General features: G+C 43.8%; 1 protein-coding gene across 1 annotated transcript in view; it reads left to right on the forward strand.

Moving 5' to 3' along the window:
• The first annotated feature begins 3,493 nt into the window (after positions 1-3,493).
• Positions 3,494-20,023, forward strand: part of BMP3 (bone morphogenetic protein 3) — a 36,314-nt gene continuing 19,784 nt past the window's right edge. Inside the window, exon 1 of the mRNA XM_034431199.2 lies at positions 3,494-4,459. Coding sequence (XP_034287090.2) covers positions 4,120-4,459 — 340 coding nt within the window. The 5' untranslated portion in view covers positions 3,494-4,119. The remainder of the gene's footprint in view (positions 4,460-20,023) is intronic.

Raw genomic sequence — 20,023 nt, forward strand, 5'->3', positions numbered from 1 at the left:
AAGCTGGGACAAGTCACAGGAGCTCACTCCGTTACATGACGCTAGGGATTCAAACCGCTGAACTGCCAACCTTTCGATCGACAAGCTCAGCATCTTATCCACTGAGCCATCACGTCCCTTATTCCGTTCTTAATCATCCTTATATTTGTGTGCACACATAGCTGCTTTGCTTTGCTGGCAGTCCTAGCATGTGAATTGTCTCTGTGTGTGCACACTCACACAACAACAAGCAAGACATGGCTTGGAAGCAGTTGGGCCAAGACTTCCAAACGACACATCTACTTTCCTGCTTCAAGAAGTATTTTACTCCACTCAAGGCTTTTTGTGTAAAGCATCCCTTTCAAATACTTTGCCCAGCATTGCTCGCGATCGTCATCCGATCTTCATTCCCAAACCACAGCCGAGGCAGGACCAGAATGCTAGCGAAACCCACAAAACGTCACATCTGGAGGTTACACACTGAAGCCATTTTCTGCCTTGTGTTCTATTTGAGCTTGTAACGTTAGCTGAAGAACAGGATACAAATGCAAGGAATTACTGTTTGCCCACCGTGTATCAAACCCATCTGGAGAAAATGAACCGGTAGGTTCATTGCTCCAAAGCAACCATCTCTTGAAGGTCTACGACTCCAAAATTGGTGCTTGTTTGAAGTGACTAGACAAGGACATATATGGATTTAATTTCCACTTAGGGAGGAATAATATTTCTTGCAAGGGAAACAAAAGCGTCATTGCCTTCTCCAACAAATTTGCGCACAAAACATGGCCAAAGTAAATCAGTAGTAGTCTTATGATTTTAACTTCCGGTGATGTGTCTGGTTTGATACCCATTTCCAATAGTAATTAGTAATTCAGCTAACAGCTCATTAGCAGGCCAAGCAAAGTAGAAAAGAATTATGAAAATGAAGTCGTATTTGATCATTGTTAGTGGTGTAACTGCAAAACCCAATTTTAGTTTAAAAACATTTAGCAGTTTTGATTTACTCCTTTTTGTTTTGAAGTCAGCGGTTCTGGCATTTAGTCATGCCGGCCACATGACCACGGAATTGTCATCAGACAGCGCTGGCTCTTCGGCTTAGAAACAGAAAAGAGCACCACCCCCTAGAGTCGGGAATGACTAGCACATATGTGAGAGGGGAACCTTTACCTAGAATAGGTCATATCTTCTTTAAAACACCTTGTTCTTTCTTGGGCCTAAAGAAAACCCGACTTGCGATTTGTCCATTGGTTTAAAAAATGCCAGTTTTAGTAATCTGCATTGCATCTGCTTCCCAAGTGTAGGAAAAGTTCTTAAAGTTAAAGTCCACCTAAAGGAATTGAAATCCGTGACCACTTGAGCATCTTTGCAAACCCAAGAGGCCATAACATTCCAATTTCACGCCTTGGCCCAGTGGCTGCCGTTTAAGTAAATTTGAACTACAGGTAGTCCTTGATTTACGACCATAATTGAGGTCAACATTCCTGCTGCTAAGTGAAGCATTTGTTAAATGAGTTTTGCCCCATTTTACAATTTTTCTTGCCACTGTTGTTAAGTGAATCTGCCATCCTCCCCCCCCCCCGGTTGACTTTGCTTGTCGGAAGGACGCAAAAGGGGATCATGTGACTCTGGGACACAGCAAATATGAATCAGTTGCCAAGTATTTGAGTTTTGAGCATGTGGCCATGGGGATGCTTCAATGGTTATAAGTGTGAAAAAAGGTCATAGGTCACTTTCTGCAGTGACGTCGTAATTTTGAACGGTCACTAAGTGAACTGTTGTAAGTGGAGGACTGGCTGTATTTTCCCCAATTTTGCCTGTTGGCAGCTGAGAGGAAAATGAAGGCGAGTGGGACAACTTAAAATCACCTGCCTGAGCTTTAATAGCCACATTCTAGAATCTAGATGTTTTGGGATTACAATTTTCTGAATAACCAGCCTCAACCAAAATTTGAGGTCGAATGTGAAGCCGCAATCCAGGCAACGTCCTACAGATTAGATTAACAGAGTTGGAAGGGACCTTGTAGGTCATCTAGTCCAACCCCCCACTCCGCCCCCCCCCGCCCAAGCAGACCCTACCTACACCATTTCTGACAGATGGCTGTCCAGTCTCTTCTTGAAAGCTTCCAGTGATGAAGCTCCCACAACTTCCGAAGGCAACTTCTGTTCCATTGGTTGATTGCTCTCACTGTCAGAAAATTTCTCCTTATATCTCTCCTTGGTCAGTTTCCATCCACTATTCCTCGTCTGGCCTTCGGGTGCTTTGGCAAATAGCTTGACCTCCTCCTCTCTGTGGCAGCCCCTCAAATATTGGAAGACTGCTATCATGTCTCCCCTGGTCCTTCTCTTCACTAGACTAGCCATGCCCAGTTCCTGCAACCATTCATCGTATGTTTTAGTCTCCAGTCCCCTAATCATCTTTGTTGCTCTGCACTCTTTCTAGAGTCTGAACCAGTCGTGGGTTTCAATTTTTTTTACTACCGGTTCTGTGGGGGTGGCTTGGTGGGCGTGGCAGGGAAAGGATACTGTAAAATCTCCATTCTCTCCCCAATCCAGGGAAAGGTTACTGCAAAATCCCCATTTCCTCCTGATCAGCTGGGATTTAGGAGGCAGATAATAGATGGGGGCGGGGTCAGTCAGAGTTGGCATTTACCAGTTCTCCGAACTACTCAAAATTTCCGCTACCGGTTCTCCAGAACCGGTCAGAACCTGCTGGAAACCCACCTCTGGTCTCAACATACGAATAATCCCAGATCTTCACACTTTCCGACGTGCCCTGAAGACCTTTCTGTTTCAACAAGCAGGGCTAGCATAAACATCTAAATTCTGTGCCAAGGTCTTAGCAGATGAACCAAGTTGACTCCATTTATTATTTACTGTTTATTAAAAAAAATAAAATAAAAATTTTATTTTATTATCTGTTCACCGCCCTGAGTCCTTCGGGAGAAGGGCAGTATAGAAATTCAATAAATAAATAAATAAACATCTTTTTCTTATAGTGTGGTGACCAAAACTGGATGCAGTACTCTTTAGGTGTGGCCTCTCTGGATCTTTCTATATGATCTCAGCCACGCTGGGCTTGTCTGAAGATACCGCCCTACCTTACAGGGCTGTCGTGTCAAACGGCACCATCATTTGAATCGAGGGCATGGAAAACCAGGGGGGGGGGAAACAGCTTTGGGTTCCTAGCAAGCAGCGCCGCCTTCCGTTCCCTCGCTGCGCCAAAAGAGCAGCTCACTCGAGGGTCCCACTCCCAAACTCCTCGCTTTACTAAAAAATCCGGACGGACAGATGTTTTTCCCGCCCCCCCCAGATGTCTTTCTCCCCCCCTCAGCGCGATTGCATACAGCAGCGGGCCGCCCGCAGCAGCCCCTCCCGTTGTTTAAGCAGGACCTTGACCCCCGGCTGGGTCGAAAAAAACCAAAGCCCGCCCGGTTCTTCTTCTTCTTCTTCTTCTTCTTCTTCTTCTTCTTCTTCTTCTTCTTCTCCTTCTCCTTCTCCTTCTCCTTCTCCTTCTCTCAACCTCTCCGGCCCGCCGCGACCGATCCAGCAGCAATCCACAGTGGGACACCGGATCGCCTTGGCATCGCGGGCGGGCTTGGCGGGTGGCGCGCGCAACCCCCCCTCTCCCCTCACTTTCGCTGCGAGAGACTTTCCCTCGGCTCCGAGAGGAGGAGGAGGAGGAGGAGGAGGAAGGAGGAAGGAGGAGGAGGCGATTGGCTGCCCGTTTCGCCGGCGCTTGCGAGTCCCGCCACACACGCACACGCCGTACAAAACTCAGCCCAGGGCTGCGCCTTGCCCCACTCGAGGCAGGGGCGAAGGAACCTGCCGGAGCTGTTGCTTTTGCGCGCGCGCGCGTACACGCCGGCTTCTCTTTCCCCTCGTCCCGCCGGCAAACACCGCGGGCAGGTTGAAAGACGTTCTTCCAGCCCCCACCCCCTCACCGCCACCACCAGTCCCTCACCGCGCCGGACGACCTCCCTCCCTGGTTTTCCCTCAAAACCCACCCACCCCGCCCCACCCGCGGCCGTGGCAGCGACGAGGCTGGGCTGCGCTCGCTTCGGATTCGGACGGGCGGCTTGAGGAGCGAGCCAGTTCTCCTCCGGCACCATCACCTCCCCTTCAAGGCAAGCGGGGGGGAGGCATGGCGGGCTCTCCGCGCGCGCTGCTCCGGTGGTGGTTTTGCCTCTGGTTGAGCTGCTGCAGCCTGGTAGCCGAAGGGTCCGGCGAGCGCCCGGGCGGGTTCGCCAAAGGGAGCGTAAGAGGAGGGCGCAGGAGCCGGACGTCCGAAACTGAGGCGGCGGAGGAGCTTTCCCCGACGGTGGTCTCCTCCGCCGCCGCCGGAGACAAAGTGTCAGAACACATGCTGCGCCTTTACGTCCGCTACAGCGGCCGGAGTCGGGATTCGGAAGCGGCCGGAACGTCCCGGCTGTTTCACCTCCGAGAAGGCAACACGGTGCGAAGCTTCCGAGCGCTGCCGGCAGGTGAGTCCGAAGGAGAGCGCGGAAAGCGGGTCGGAGGTGGGGGGGGGGGCGACGCTTCCCTCAGAGCGAGGGTCCCGTTTTCGCTACGTCGGAGGTGCGGGTGGACGGGGGGGGGGGTTTGGGAGAGCGAGGCGCGTGCGGCTGCCGCCCCTTAGTGACAGGTGCGGCTCTCGCGGGGCTTCGCTCTCCCCCCGCCCCCCCCCCGGGCGAGGTGGGCGCGCCCAGATGGGACATTTGGGGTGGGGGGGGACGCGGCTGTCCGTGCGGCTGATGGTGGAGGGGGATTCGCAGGTGTGGTAATTAAAATAGAGGGGGGGGATGATCTCGCTCGCGCCGGTGGCACGCGCAGAGTCGCGTGGCTGGGAGGGAAAAGTCGTCGTTGCCTGCGCCTGAGGGCGAAGCATCCCGCCCTGGATCTGTGGGTCGCTGAACCGCCTTGATCCAATACTCCATAGCCAGCGATGGGATTCAAGTAATTTAACGACCGGTTCTCTGCCCTAATGATTTCTTCCAACAACCAATTCACCAAACTGCTCAGAAAGTTAACAACCGGTTCTCCCGAAAGGTGCGAACTGGCTGAATCCCACCACTGCCCATAGCTCTTGCCTGCTAAACCAAATCTGTGCGTAGCCACTGGTTAAAAAGTTACACCAGAATTTGCCACAGTTCGTTCCTTCAAAGTTACAAGGGCACTGAAAAAAAAAATGTGACTTAGGCAGGACCTGTTTTTCACAGTTTATGACCTTCGCAGCCTTCTCGGGTATAGTCAACCTTCAGATGCTTTGACAACTGATTCGTATTTATGACGGTTGCGGTGGCCCGGAGGTCATGGGATCCCCTTTTGTCGAATCTTCTGACAAGCAAAGTCAGTTGGGAAGCCAGATTCACTGGGTTACTAATTTTTTATCAACTGCAGTGATGCACTTAACAACGGTGGCGAGAAAGGTCGTAAAATGGGGGCAAAACTGATCAAATGTCTCGGTTAACAACAGAAATGTTGGGCTCAGTTGTGGTCATAAGTCGAGGACTACCTGTATAAGTAAAGAGTGAGGCGTCTCTGGGGTGAACTGTGGGCACATTTTTAAGTCAAAGAAGGAAACTCTGGGGCTTTTTCTCCTGCGGGAATCTTCCAGGGACACTGGCTATAGTCCATGTTAATATAGAAGTTGAAGCAAATGTCCTGGATTAGCTTTAGGGATTAAAACTCTGTTCTGACAGGGAAGGAATTATGCCGACTTCAGTCTGACCTAAGCATAGTACATAAAATTATCTGCCACAATGTCCTACCTGTCAACGACTACTTCAGCTTCAACTACAACAATACACAAGCAAACAATAGATACAAACTCAAGGTAAACCGCTCCAAACTCGATTGCAGAAAATACGACTTCAGTAACAGAGTGGTCAATGCCTGGAATGCACTACCTGACTCTGTGGTTTCTTCCCTGAATCCCCAAAACCTTTAACCTTAGACTGTCTACTGTTGACCTCACCCCATTCCTAAGAGGTCTGTAAGGGACGTGCATAAGTGCACCAGCGTGCCTACCGGCCCTGTCCTAATATTCCTTTTTACTCTTACTCTTTTCATGTATTCAAATTATGTTTATACTTTTACCTGTTACCTTATATATGCTTGACAAACAAACAAATAAACAAATAAACAAATAAACAAATAAATAAATAAATAAAGGTGACCGGGAGCAAATGATAGAGGAGTTTCTTGTGTAAATAGGGTTTGTTTGCAGAAATACTCGGAGTTTCCATATCTTTCAAAAACGACTTCTCAGAACTGTCAATCTTAGAACCTACAGAAGACCTGCTATAAGTGATTAAAAATAACAAGTGGAGGTAGGAAAAACAGCTCATGTCCAACTGAGTAAATCTTTTTTTTTTTAAATTAAAAGCAAAGTGTAGCCATGGGTTTACATTTATTTTTTAAAATTTTTGATCTATTTTTTTCTCAGGTGTAAATTAGATCCTGAGAAATTATTACATGCAGTAGAAAATTTGCGGCTGCTAATACAGTTGCCCTGCTGAAGACACTTAACAGGCAGTGAATGAAAGTTCATTCAGACATCAGGATCTGCGGATCTCTTTTGCTTCTTGCTCCAGTGAACTCTAGAGGGATTTGGTGAATGATTTGGCAGCTGGAGCAAGTCCAGAGTCTGCGCTTGTCTCAAAATCTCTATTCAGAGATTTCCCTTAAGATACCTCCCCCCCACCCAAACAATTCCTACCTGTTCAATGAGAAAGCTATTCTTCAACGTGTATTCGAAATCTACAAGTTACTAGACAAATCTCAATCAATTAAAATAGTCCAGTCCAACTCCCTGCTCAAGCTGAAGACCCCCTACCATTTCAGACAAGTGGCTGTCCAGTTTCTTCTTAAAAACCTCCTGTGAGGTAGCAAGTTGTTCCACTGGTTAATTTTTCTCTTTTCCTTATTTCTTCTCTCAATTCTTAGTTAATTCTTCTCTAAAATCATCTCTTAAGAGCCTTACTTAATCTTTTAACTGATTTATTATATATTCTTATAAAGTATTAGGTGCCTTATAATTAGAAGCTGTTGGAATAGTATAAAAATATAAAGCAGGGGTTGAAAACACTAATCCCACAACCAGTAAGTATAAATAAGAAGGGGGAAAAAATCAATAATAGTTCCACTTTGCACCTATTAAGCCTTTTTTGATGTAAGGGTTCAGCTTTGTAACCCAATCCTGTATATATATGCTTACTTGGAAATAAAATATGCCTAGCTCAGCATTTTAGTTAGGAGTAATCAGTTGGCTTATTAATATGATTAAGCACACAATAACACAACATAAAACAGAGATAGCTATCACCAGCGGTTTTGCTTCATGTGAAGCAAGAAATTATATTGCTTCTGAGCAGGATAATCAGTCTAATAATTTATGTTCCTTCTGAACCATTCTTTGTCCGTATCATTAAACAACCCATTTACGCAGAGGTTAAAAGTAATGTGTTCCTCTTTATACTCTGTATGCATAAATTCTATGCAGCTCAGAATTTTATAGAATTCTGAGAATTTCAGATCAATTCCACAAACCAAATTTAGTGTAGTGGTTATGATGCTGGCCTGGAAACCTGAAGACTGTGAGTTCTAGTCCCACTTTAGGCATGAAAGCAAGCTGGGTGACTTTGGGCCAATTGGTAGGAGACTGTGAGTTCTAGTCCTGCCTTAGGCATGAAAGCCAATTGGGTGACTTTGGGGAAAACGAGGAAGAACGAATGTTATATATAATATATATAATATTAATAAATAGATATATCACACATATATATACTGACCTACCGGTATATCCATCACCTTGACTTGTTTATAAAACACAATAAAGGCAGAATAAATATCTTTTTTAAAAAAACCGAGCCTTTTTTATCCTAGACATCTGAGGAACTCAAAATCTTACATGTGAAAATCAGTGTCATTAGTTATTCTATCTCTGATGAATATTCTCTTAAGTTTTTTCTGCAGTCTGAAATCTAATTACAAAATTGCGATGAGACCCAGTAATATTCCATACTCTTATATTAGCATATTTACTGGGCCTACAAATCAGTTTTGCGTGCATCTGTTGCTTACGTAAAGAAATAAATGCAGTAGGCTACTGAATATGCAGTTAACCATAAGTTATTTTCAGCATGCCTCTAAAAACATATAGCTCTGTTTGGAATAATTGTAAGTTTGATGTGGTCTGGAAAAAATTCTGCTGCAAGCTTTACAGGGGATTAAGCTATCCCCTAGATAAACTGCTGAAAATATTAACTTTTTTTGCACAATATATTTTGGGACCAAGGCATTCTTATAGAGATAGAAGTTATTTCTTAGCAAAAGGATCTAGGCATGAACTGACATGGAATACCGAAGATAATTGACATCTTATTGGATTTCCAACTTACACTGAAGTTTTACTCTGCTGCTCTATGTTAACTATCAGTCTCCTGGTGTGGACCCGTAAACAAAGTAATTCTGATGTCTTTTAGACCATTTTTTAAAAAATCAGTTCTGTTTGTTCCAGCAGGATGAAATGAATCCTCATCGATTCTAGATCTGATGTGAGGAGAGAGAAACTGTTTGGAGACTAGGATGTTTTTCTAAGCCAGAGCAGGGCAATTAATTGCCCTAATTTTTCCCACATAACAAACTGGAACTGTTATCCAGGGCTGAACCAATAGGGCTGTGAAACTGCAGAGGTATGCACGTATGCACATATGCAAATTGGGGAAAAAATAATAACAGTTGGCTTCAAAATAAAAGCAATGCAGTTGTATTTCTAATTTCCGATTGACCTCACTTGGGCCAAGGAGGGACAGCCAAAGGGCCAGATGTGGCCCAGGGGGCATAAAAAGTCTTGCCTAGGTATATATCTAACAAATCTCCAGGACATTGAATTCTCCCACCACCAAAACTGAATTTGGCATGTTGGTTTTGCTGGCAGATGAATAGATAATCCAGCAACAACATATTGTATCTCTCTTGTGTGCAACTCTGAAATAGCCTACAGCAGTATTGGTGAATCTTTTTGGCACTAAGTGCTGAATTGGGAGTGCGTGGATGCGCGCATGCTGGAAACCAGAAGAACAGCTGGCCAGTGCGCATGTGTGGCCGGGAAGATGATGTTCTGGTTTCCAGTGTGCACATGTGTGCCGGTGTGAGCATGCACTCCCATGCATGTGAAGACCAGATGGCTGGCATGCTGGAACCCGGAAGAGCAACGGGCGACAGCTTGCGTGCCTGGATAGATGGGTCTGCATGCCACTTCCGGCACGCGTGCCATAGGTTCGCCATCACAAGCCTATAGCTCAGGGGTGTCAAACTCAGATCTGACCCGTGGCATGTTTTGATCTGGCCCTCTGGGCTGCCCTGGAAACAGCAAAGGACTGGCCCGCAGTTGCTCCGCCAACGAAAACAGCTCAAGAGGTTGCAGAAGGCCGTCCCAGCTGAAAACAGAGATTGGGAGCCCGTTTTTGCTGGCAGGGATGCCCCTGACACAAGTGATGTTGAGCTGGCCACACCCACCCTAGCCACACCCACCCCGGCCCCCCAAGGTCAAACGCAACCCTGATGCTGCCCTCAATGATATCGAGTTTGACACCCCTGCTATAGCTCCTAAAAGCTTACAATATTCATAATTATTGCATTCAGTGGAATGGTCAAAATGATTGTGTACAAAAGAATAAATCTGCTCCCCAGAGAGCAATCCATGACTGCTTCTTTCCCTCTTTCAGTGTCTTAATAATTTTTAACTTAGAGGGATTTCCCCCCACCCCCCACATGCTGATATTTTCTACGAAATCTGATACCGCTTTGCTTGCTGACTACGTAGGTTCATTCAGCGAGAACTCCCACTGTGTTCAGTTATGCTTATCCACAATAAGTACATACAATGGCAGACTTAGAGTTATTTTCTTAGCCATCGAAATCAAAAGGAGGAAGGGTGTTTTGTCAAATTGGGTTGTTGATCACTGTAGCTATTACCAAGTTGTGAGTAACCTGCTGATGCACCATGAAATGAATTACTGCATGTTTTGCTGACTAGATTCTGACCTTAACACATTTGCAGTTAAATCTATAGCTAAGTTAAAAGTCTGTAGAGATTCTCAGTCCTCCAGGTCATGGTTGCTCCTGCTTTTTCAGGAGGCAACTGGATTTTCTTGTTTTTTCTTTTGAAGATATTTCGCATCTCATCCAAGAAGCTTCTTCAGCTCTGACAGGATAGTGGATAATCCTCTGAATGAATAATCCTTCCATTCCCCACCATCCTGTCAGAGCTGAAGAAGCTTCTCCGATGATAAGCGAAACGTCTTCAAAGAAAAAACAGCAAAGTCCAATTGCCTCCTGAACGAGCACTTTTGGGCCTATAGCTAAGTTACATCAACATTGCAACTTCTGAAACAATTTGCTTCTATGTGCAACAATATGAAGTTGGTGGTTTGGATGTGTCAAAAGATAGTCTTCCATTTAGTCCTCCAAGAGCTGTAGTGGCGCAGTGGTTAGAGTGCAGTACTGCAGGCTGCTTCTGCTGACTGCCGGCTGCCTGCAATTTGGCAGTTCGAATCTCACCAGGCTCAAGATTTTTTATTTTTTTTTAAAATTTGATTTATATGCCGCCCTTCTCCGAAGACTCAGGGCGGCTTACAATGTGCTCAGCAATAGCCTTCATCCTTTTGTATATTTATACAAAGTCAGCTTATTGCCCCCACAAACTGGGTCCTCATTTCACCTACCTTAGAAAGGATGGAAGGCTGAGTCAACCTTGAGCCTTGGCGAGATTCGAACCCTGCAGTAATTGCAGGCAGCTGGTCTTAATAACCAGCTTAATAACAGGGTGCCTTAAACCCCTGTACTACCAAGGCTCTTGACTTGGAAGATTGACTCAGCTTCCATCCTTCTGAGGTCAGTAAAATGAGGACTCAAGATTGTTGGGGGCAATAGGGTGTCTTACGCTTAGAGAGGTCTATAAAGCACTGTGAAGCGGTATACAAGTCTAAGTGCTAATGCTGTTGCTGTTTACAAACACAATTGGGACCAGAATTTCTATTGCTAAAGCAAAGCCCGATTTTGCAACCATTTCTGCCACCGTTCTTAAGCGAATAACTTGCCTTGTTAAGACATATAGTGGTTTAGCGAATCTGGCTTCCTCCTTCTGACTTTGCTGGCTGGAAAAAAATTACAGATGACAATCAAATGACCCTAGGACACTGCAACCATTACAAATACATGCCGGTTGCCAAGTGTCCAAATTTTGATCACATGATTGTGGGGACACTGCAACAGTCATAAGGGCAGGACTGATTGTAAGCCAGTTTTTTTTCAGTGCCATGGTCATTTTGAATGGTCATTAAATGAATGATTGTAAGTCAAGGATTACCTGTAACATTGTTTGCCAGGGCAAGGTGTGTATTTTATTATTTCGAAGTGAGAAAGGGAGGTTGTTTGCATTCAGTCATAGGCCTATCAGGGCTACAAAAATATCTACAGACTCCTCACATCCTGGACATAAATTGTTTCAACTCCTACCCTCAAAACGACGCTATAGAGCACTGCACACCAGAACAAGTACTAGACACAAGGACAGTTTTTCCCCAAATCACCCTGCTAAAGAACTAATTCCCACAACACTGTCAAATAATTTACTAAGACTGTATTACTATTCTTCTTCTCATCCTTACTAGTACCTTTCTCTCCCCATTTATGGCTATATCTATGTTGCTTGTATCTTTACAACTTATATTGTTTTTATTGTTTCCTATGATTTGATTGCTTATTAGTATCCTATGACTATCCCTAAGTGTTGTATCTTATGATTCTTGACAAATATATTTTATTTTTTCTTTATGTACTCTGAGAGCATACGCACCAAAGACAAATTCCTTGTGTGTCCAATCACACATGGCCAATAAAGAATTCTATTCTATTCTATTCTATTCTATTCTATTCTATTCTATTCTATTCTATTCTATTCTATTCTATTCTATTCTATTCTATTCTACTCTACTCTACTCTACTCTACTCTACTCTACTCAACTGTTTCCATGCTAGCATTTTATTTGTCTGGTTGCTTTTCATGAATTTTCAATACAGACACATTCAAAGTGCTCCCAGATATTTTTTTTTCTTGCTTGCTTAAACCACTGGGGCTTCCCCAATGAAGTCTTAATCCTACAGTTGTTTTTAATTTAATATTCTAGACCTTTTGCACGATGAGCACGTGTGGCCCCAAAATAAAAGATGAGGAATTACATAGGGGTTATGTGTCAGTGGGGCAGTTCAGTTATTTGCAATCTGAAAAATCCTTTGGAGTGAATTGTAGTTAAGTCTCAAATCATCACTTTCTGTGGCATGGAGACATTTTAGGTAAGATTCTTCCCACTCACAGGTGGGCATCGCAATTTGAGCTATGCCTCTCATTAATTCCAGGGAAGCAACTATGTACAGGTAGTCCTTGACTTACAACAGTTCATTTAGTGACCGTTCAGAGTTACAAAGGCACTGAAAAAAATGATCCAAGACCGTTTTTCACACTTATGACCGTAGCAGCATCCCCATGGTCACGTGATTTACATTCAGCCGCTTGATGGCTGACTCACGTTTATGACGGTTGCAGGCGCTCTGGAGTCACGTGACCCCTTTTTGCGACCTTCTGACAAGCAAAGTAAATGGGGAAGCCAGATTCACTTAACAGCAGTGTAAGAACTGCAGTGATTTCACTTAACAAATGTGGCGAGAAAAGCCATAAAATGAGGCAAAACTCACTTAACAAATTAACAACACTAAATTTTGGGCTCAATGGCGGCCGTAAGTTGAGGACTACCTGTATGCCATGATAGTCACCTGGGTCCATAGTCCAGGATTATTTAATTTTAATAGAAGTATTCTGGTGCACCAGTGGTGGGTTCCAAAATTTTTTACTACCAGTTCTGTGGGTGTGGCTTGGTGGGCGTGGCAGTGGAAGGATACTGTAAAATCTCCATTCCCACCCCACTCCAGGGGAAGGATACTGTAAAATCTCCATTCCGTCCCCAATCCAGGAGAAGGTTACTGCAAAATCCCCATTTCCTCCCGATCAGCTGGGACTCGGAAGGCAGAGAATAAATGGGGGCGGGGCCAGTCAGAATTTTTACTACCAGTTCTCCCAACTTCTCAAAATTTCCAACGACCGGTTCTCCAGAACTGGTCAGAACCTGCTGAAACGCACTTCTGTGGTGCACGTAAAGGTGTGGACAGTGGTCAGAGTCATTCCAGGAAAAGTATTGTGTGCTTCGTTTTAATGGGTAGTTTGTAAGAATCTTCGAAGATAGTCATTTCCTCGTTCACCGCTGGTGAGTCAGAATTGCCTCCAAGCAACCAGGCCAAGTTATTTTTAAAAGCTAAAAAACAGTTGTTGTTGCTTTTCGTTGCCGTAATTGAAAATCCCATGCACAATTAACGTAGGAAGAGATGCATACGGATTCTAAGTCACGCTGGTTGGGAATTCCTACAGCCTGTTACATCTAGAGGCCAAACACTTAGGAAGTTGTGTGATGGTTGCAAGGATAATTCCACTTTTAGTTCTGCTTGCTGTGAAAACGACTACAGATAGTCGCTATGTTACTAGATAGTATACTTTACGACCACAGTCGAACCCAAAATTCCTGTTGCTAACTAAGCGAGGCAGTTGTTAAGTTGTTAATTGGACTGCCATTTGTCAGAAATGGTGTAGGTAGGGTCTCCTGCTTGGGCGGGGGGTTGGACTAGATGACCTACAGTGTCCCTTCCAACTCTGTTAACCTTTAAAAGACAGAATTCCTATTCATTTTCCTTTCAAACAAAGCAGTCCCTACTTCCACATCTTATGAGAGCAGGGGTTGGACTAGATGACCTCCAGGGTCCCTTCCAACTCTGTAATTCTGTAAGGGTCTCTTGCTTGAGCAGAGTTATTCCTGTGTCTCTCTCCCTCTGTCTGTCTCTCTCTTCCTCCCTCCCTCTCTCTCCCTCCCTCTCTGTCTCTCTCTCTCTTTCTCTCTCTCCCTCACTCGCTCTGTCTGTCTCTCTCCCTCTGTCTGTCTCTCTCTCCCTCCCTTCCTCTCCCTCCCTCCCTCCCTCTGTCTCTCACTTTCTCGCTCTCCCTTCCTCCCTCTGTTTCTCTCTTTCTCTCTCCCCCTCCCTATCTCTCTCTGTTCCTTCCTTTCTCCCTCTCTCTCTCTTTCTCTCTCTCTCTCTTTCTTTCTCTCCCCAATCTACAACATTGTTGTTCTACAGAAAATTATCAGAGGCTCCTATATAAACTCCCCTGAGCTCCTAATGAAAGGTGGGACCGAAATCAAGAAAATTAAATATAATTAATTAAATACGGTGGAGGGGAGCATTCTTTTACCTAGAGACAAGTCCTGTGTGTGTTTATTTAGAAAGCGAAATCTCAGAAACTTTATTCTAGAATTACTGCCCTGAAGTTACTTCTTTGTATCAAGGAAACTCTTTCAGGCAAATCCAAGCAATTGAAGTTCAGCTGAATGAGAACAAAGGTGGAATATACGTAAATTTAAAAAAACCAAAACTAAATAAACAGTCATAACTCTCACTTGAAAGTGATGGGATCTAAGCCCATACTTATAATGTAGTAAAAGTGAAACATATTTATGTTTCACTTTTCCCTAGGTTGTCCCTAATTGCCTCGCTAAATCCACCCATTTTAAAGTTCCCCAGATTGCGAAATACTAATATATAACATGTCATGTAATATAAATTTACACTGTATAAATCATGCATGTATAAAGATGCGCTGCGTATTATGTTATAGCCCTTAATATGGTCACAGTGCAGCAAAGTTCATATCAATCAAATATAGTAAGCCTGTTTATTTATTAAATATATATGCCACCCATCTCCCATCAGAGTGACTCTGGGTGGCTTACAACAGAATAAAAGCAAGAATATAAAAACATTAGACACATTAAAACATTAAAAAAAAATTAAATTTGGTTTAAAAATTTGGTTGCAGAGCCAAATTCCATAACTGTCTGGTTTGGCTCTGCAGCCCAACAAGACAGACCCAGACTTCAAAGGATAATTAGAACTGCAGAAAAAACCATTGCTACCAACCTGCCTTCCATGGAGGACCTGTATACTGCACGAGTCAAAAAGAGGGCTGTGAAAATATCTACAGACCCCTCACATCCTGGACATAAATTGTTTCAACTCTTACCCTCAAAACGACGCTATAGAGGACCGCACACCAGAACAACTAGACACAAGGACAGTTTTTTCCCCGCATGCCATCACTGTGCTAAACAACTAATTCTCACAACACTGTCAAATAATTATTTGTAACTATAATATTACTATTATTATTCTCTTCCTTACTAGTATCTATCTCTTCCCACTTATTACTATGACCATGTGCTTGTATCTTTCAATTGATATTGTTTTTACTTGTTTCCTAGTACGATTTGATAGCTTATTAGTAACCTTGACTATCACTAAGTGTTGTATCTTTTTATTCTTGATGAATGTATTTTATTCTCCTTATGTACCCTGAGAGCATATACACCTAAGACAAGTTCCTTGTGTGTCCAATCACACTTGGCCAATAAAGAATTCTATTCTATTCTAAAAAAAACATTACAAACATTAAAATTTACAGGGACAGTTGTGTTACAGAGATATTTTTGTTCATCTTCGGACTCAGTGAGAAAGAGCTGTTTGCGAATATTATAGTAACTCTGGTTTTTAAAAGCCGTGATCTGAATTTAAAATGCCGTATTTACCTGTTAACCAAATCCATGCCTTGTGAAAGGACCCAACTACTATGCTTGTAAAGAGCAAGACGCAAAATTTCTCTGAGCATCGCACATATTGCAAGTCTGCTAAAAAAAACAACCCAAGCCTTAACTTGGATAGTATTTCTAAGGACAGCAGGAATGAATAATAATAACAATTTATTTCTCTTGGGGAAATTCAAGGAATTTCTGGTTACAACAGTGAACGCATTTGCTTTCTTCTCCACCTGGCAAAACGGAGTGCCAGGCCTTCTTGATACACACAAGTACAAATAATCCACAACTTACAACCATTAGTTTAATGTTACAACAGCATTGAAAATAGTGACTTACAACTGTTTTTCACACTTAACGCATCCCCATTGTCACGTGATTAAAATTCGGCCGCTTGGCAACTGGCCAGTATTTATGACGGTTGCACTGTCCCAGGGTCATATGATCCCCCCTTTTGCAATCTTCTGACCAACAAGGTCAACGGGGAAGCCAGATTCATTTAAGAGCCATGTTACTAAACAGCTGCCGTGATTCACTTAACAATGGCGGCAAGGAAGGTCGTAAAATGGGAGAAAGCTCACTCAATATCTACCTTGCTTAGCAACAGAAAATTTAAACATAAATGGAGAACTGTCTGTACACCTCTTCTACACAACTGCATGGCTGTGAGCTGTCCAAATTGGAGACAGTCAGTGACAGGTAGTCCTCAATTTACAACAGTTCATTTAGTGACCGTTGGAAGTTACAATGGCACTGAAAAATGTGACTTCACAATTGAAGTCAGAGCTAGTGTTAAGCAAGATTTAATGCAGTGGGGGCAATGGTGGAATTCAAATTCTTTTACTACCGGTTCTGTGGGCGTGGCTTGGTGGGCGTGGCTTGGTGGATGTGGCAAGGGAAGGATATTGCAAAATCTCCATTCCCATCCCACTCTGGGGCCAGCCAGAGATGATATTTGCCAGTTCTCCAAACTACTCAAACTTTCTGCTACCGGTTCTCCAAAACCTGTCAGAACCTGCTAAATAGCACCCCTGAGGGGGGAGGGGATCCGCAAAGGCTTGAAGAATTGTTGATTTAAATCTTGAGTTAAGTCTTAATGGTCGGTGGCCAAGAAAGGTATTTAATAGGGGTCCATGGTGAAGAAAAGGTAGAGAATCACAGATTTAATGTAACATCTAGGAATTCTACTGTCGTGTGAGTTAACAAACCAGAATAACAATAAGATAGGATCTCGAGATTTGTCTTGACAAAAAGACTCCGTGTCTGGATGAATGCAATAAATACCATTGATAGAAAATGCACAGACAGGCCACTCAAGGGAAACTATTTTGCTTCCTTTGGGGGAAGTTGATTAAAAGGTATTTATTATTCTGAAGCTAAGATATCTTTGGATAGAAGCCCATCGCTGCATTCTTCAGCTTGCATATATTCCGTTTCCTTGCCTGTGGGTGGCAGAAGTCTTGCAAACATACAGTTCACTTACCTTTTCCTTTTTTTTCTCCGCGATCCTTTTTCAGTTCAAGTACCAAAAAAATAGAAATGACTGTAAAGTTTTTCACATTTTGGGCAAGGGTGGCCTCAAAAATGTGCCTAAATATTTATCATTTATTTTTATTTATTTATTTATTTTGTTGAGTACATATTACATAATATATATAAGTATAAGCATGAATTGAATACATAAAATGAGTTCAATTAAAGGGAACTTTAGGACAGGGATGGTAGGCACGCTGATGCTCTTATGCACGCCCCTTACAGACCTCTTAGGAATGGTGGTGAGGTCAACAGTAGACAGTTTTAGGTTAAAGTTTTGGGGGTTTGGGGATGAGATCACAGAGTCAGGTAGTGCATTCCAGGCATTGACCACTCTGTTACTGAAATCATATTTTCTGCAATCGAGTTTGGAGCACTTCACTTTAAGTTTGTATCTATTGTGTGCTCGTGTATTGTTGTGGTTGAAGCTGAAGTAGTCATTGACAGGTAGGACATTGTAGCAGATGATTTTATGAGCTACGCTTAGGTCAGACCGAAGGCGGCGTAGTTCTAAATTTTCTAAACCCAGAATTTCAAGTCTGGTGGCATAAGGTATTCTGTTGCGAGCAGAGGAGTGGAGGACTCTTCTTGTGAAATATATTTCTGGGCACGTTCAATTGTATTAATGTCCGATATGCAGTGCGGGTTCCAGACAGATGAGCTGTATTCGAGAATTGGTCTAGCAAATGTTTTGTGTGCTCTGGTTAGTAGTATAATATTACTGGAGAAGAAGCTATGCAAGACTAGGTTTACAACTCTTAATGCCTTTTTGGCGATGTTGTTACAGTGGGCTCTGTCACTTAGATCATTTGATATGAGTACTCCAAGGTCCTTGACAGAGTGAGGGTCATCTACAAGGTCATATCCACTCAGCTTGTATTTAGTGTTCTGATTAGGAACACTAAAATAGGATGGGATAGAGCCAGGGCAGGTAGGCGGGCCCATCGTGATTTCTGCTACCGGTTCGGGTGAACCGGCCCGAACCAGCTGAATACCACCTCTGATTTTGGGGAATACTTATGCAAGAGATTTAACCAATAAGGTGATATCTTTCCTGTCTCTTAAGATGTGGCAGCATATTTTTCAAATTGTTACAGACTGAAAGTATATTTGCTGTCATACCTTAAATCGTATAGTGGTAGCTTTTTCTAAGGTCATGTTTCTTTTCTCTTTTTTTTAATGAAACATATAGGACAGTGATGGCTAACCTTTTTGCCATCGTGTACCAAAAGCGGGGGGAGCGCGGGGGGGTGGCACGCGTGTGTGCCCACACCCATAATTCTATGTGCCCCGCCCCCTGCACATGCAACCCCCCACGCTCCCCCACTTTTGGCACACGATGTCACGGTGGGCCCAGTAGGTCCGTTTTTCACTCTCCCCAGATTCTAGGAACCTGGGGAGGGCGAAAACGGCCTCCCCCCCCCCGGTCCCACTGGAAGTCAACAAACAGGCCATTTCCGGCCTCTGGAGAGTCTCCGGGGGGGGGAAAGGCTGTTTTCACCCTCCCCAGGCTCCTAGAAAGGCTCTGGAGCCTGGGGAGTGGAAAAATTGGCCTTTCCCACCCCCTCGGAGGCCCTCCAGAGGCCGGAAGCAGCCTGTTTCCTGACTGCCAGTGGGCCTAGAAGGCCCAAAAATCAGCTGCCTGGTGTGCACATGCGTGCCAGAGCTGAGCTCGCATGCCCACCAATACGGCTCCACGTGCCACCTGTGGCACACGTGCCATAGGTTCGCCATCAAGGATATAGGATATGGATGACTTAAAAAAATAGCTATTTCTTAGATATATTGTAACCTTGAATTCCAAGCTTTGCATTCTCTTTTGACAAATTATCAGTAACCCAAAGCTGCTTAGTCCAGCTAAAAATAAAAATTATGGGTCCATCTGAATCCCAGTGGGAGTCTAATCATTTTAGAGAGAAGATGTCCTAAAATTGTAAGAGTGCAGATTGCGGTTGCAGACAGCTTGACAGTAAATTAAATCAGTGTTTATGCTGTCTGGGAAATTCTGGGAGTTGAAGTTGACACATCTTAAAGTTTCCAAGGTTGTGGAACAACGAATTAAACACTGAATTGCATTTAGGTATGGATATAATGCAGTGGTGAAATTCATTTTTTTTTACTACCGGTTCTGTGGACGTGGCTTGGTGTGCGTGACTTGGTGTGCATGGCAGGGGAAGGATACTGCAAAATCCCAATTCCCTCCCCACTCCTGGGGAAAGGATATTGCAAAATCTCCATTCCCACCCCACTCTGGGGCCATCCAGAAGTGGTATTTGCCGGTTTTCCGAACTACTCAAAATTTCCACTACCGGTTCTCCAGAACCTGCTGGATTTCACCTCAATATAATGTCAAGAAACCATCACAAACCACTAGGCATAGTTTTTTAATTGGCTTTAATTGATCTTTAATGATAAATTACAATGATTGTTTAGTTTTTGTTTGGATTGTCGTGCCACCCAGAATCACATGCAAGTGAGATGGGTGGTGGCATTCCCTGGGATAGTTTTTCCTGGCCTTATCATATAATCAGCGCATACCTACAAATGTAAATGCAAATACAGCACAGTGGGTGTGTGACAGAACATGTTATATACACATATTGCCAAAGACTAAGCATCGGCTATACGAATATGAGAATGTCCATAGCTCAAGCAATGCTTGCTGGCTTGTTTTTTAACAGAGTGTCGAAGTTGCATTGTTCAAGGTTAGGGTAGAGTTTTTTGGTTTGTTTGTTCTGGCAACTTGACACTAAACAATAC

Source organism: Pantherophis guttatus, chromosome 8 (assembly GCF_059756535.1).
Source record: "Pantherophis guttatus breed Tessera chromosome 8, ASM5975653v1, whole genome shotgun sequence".
Lineage (NCBI taxonomy): Eukaryota > Metazoa > Chordata > Lepidosauria > Squamata > Colubridae > Pantherophis > Pantherophis guttatus.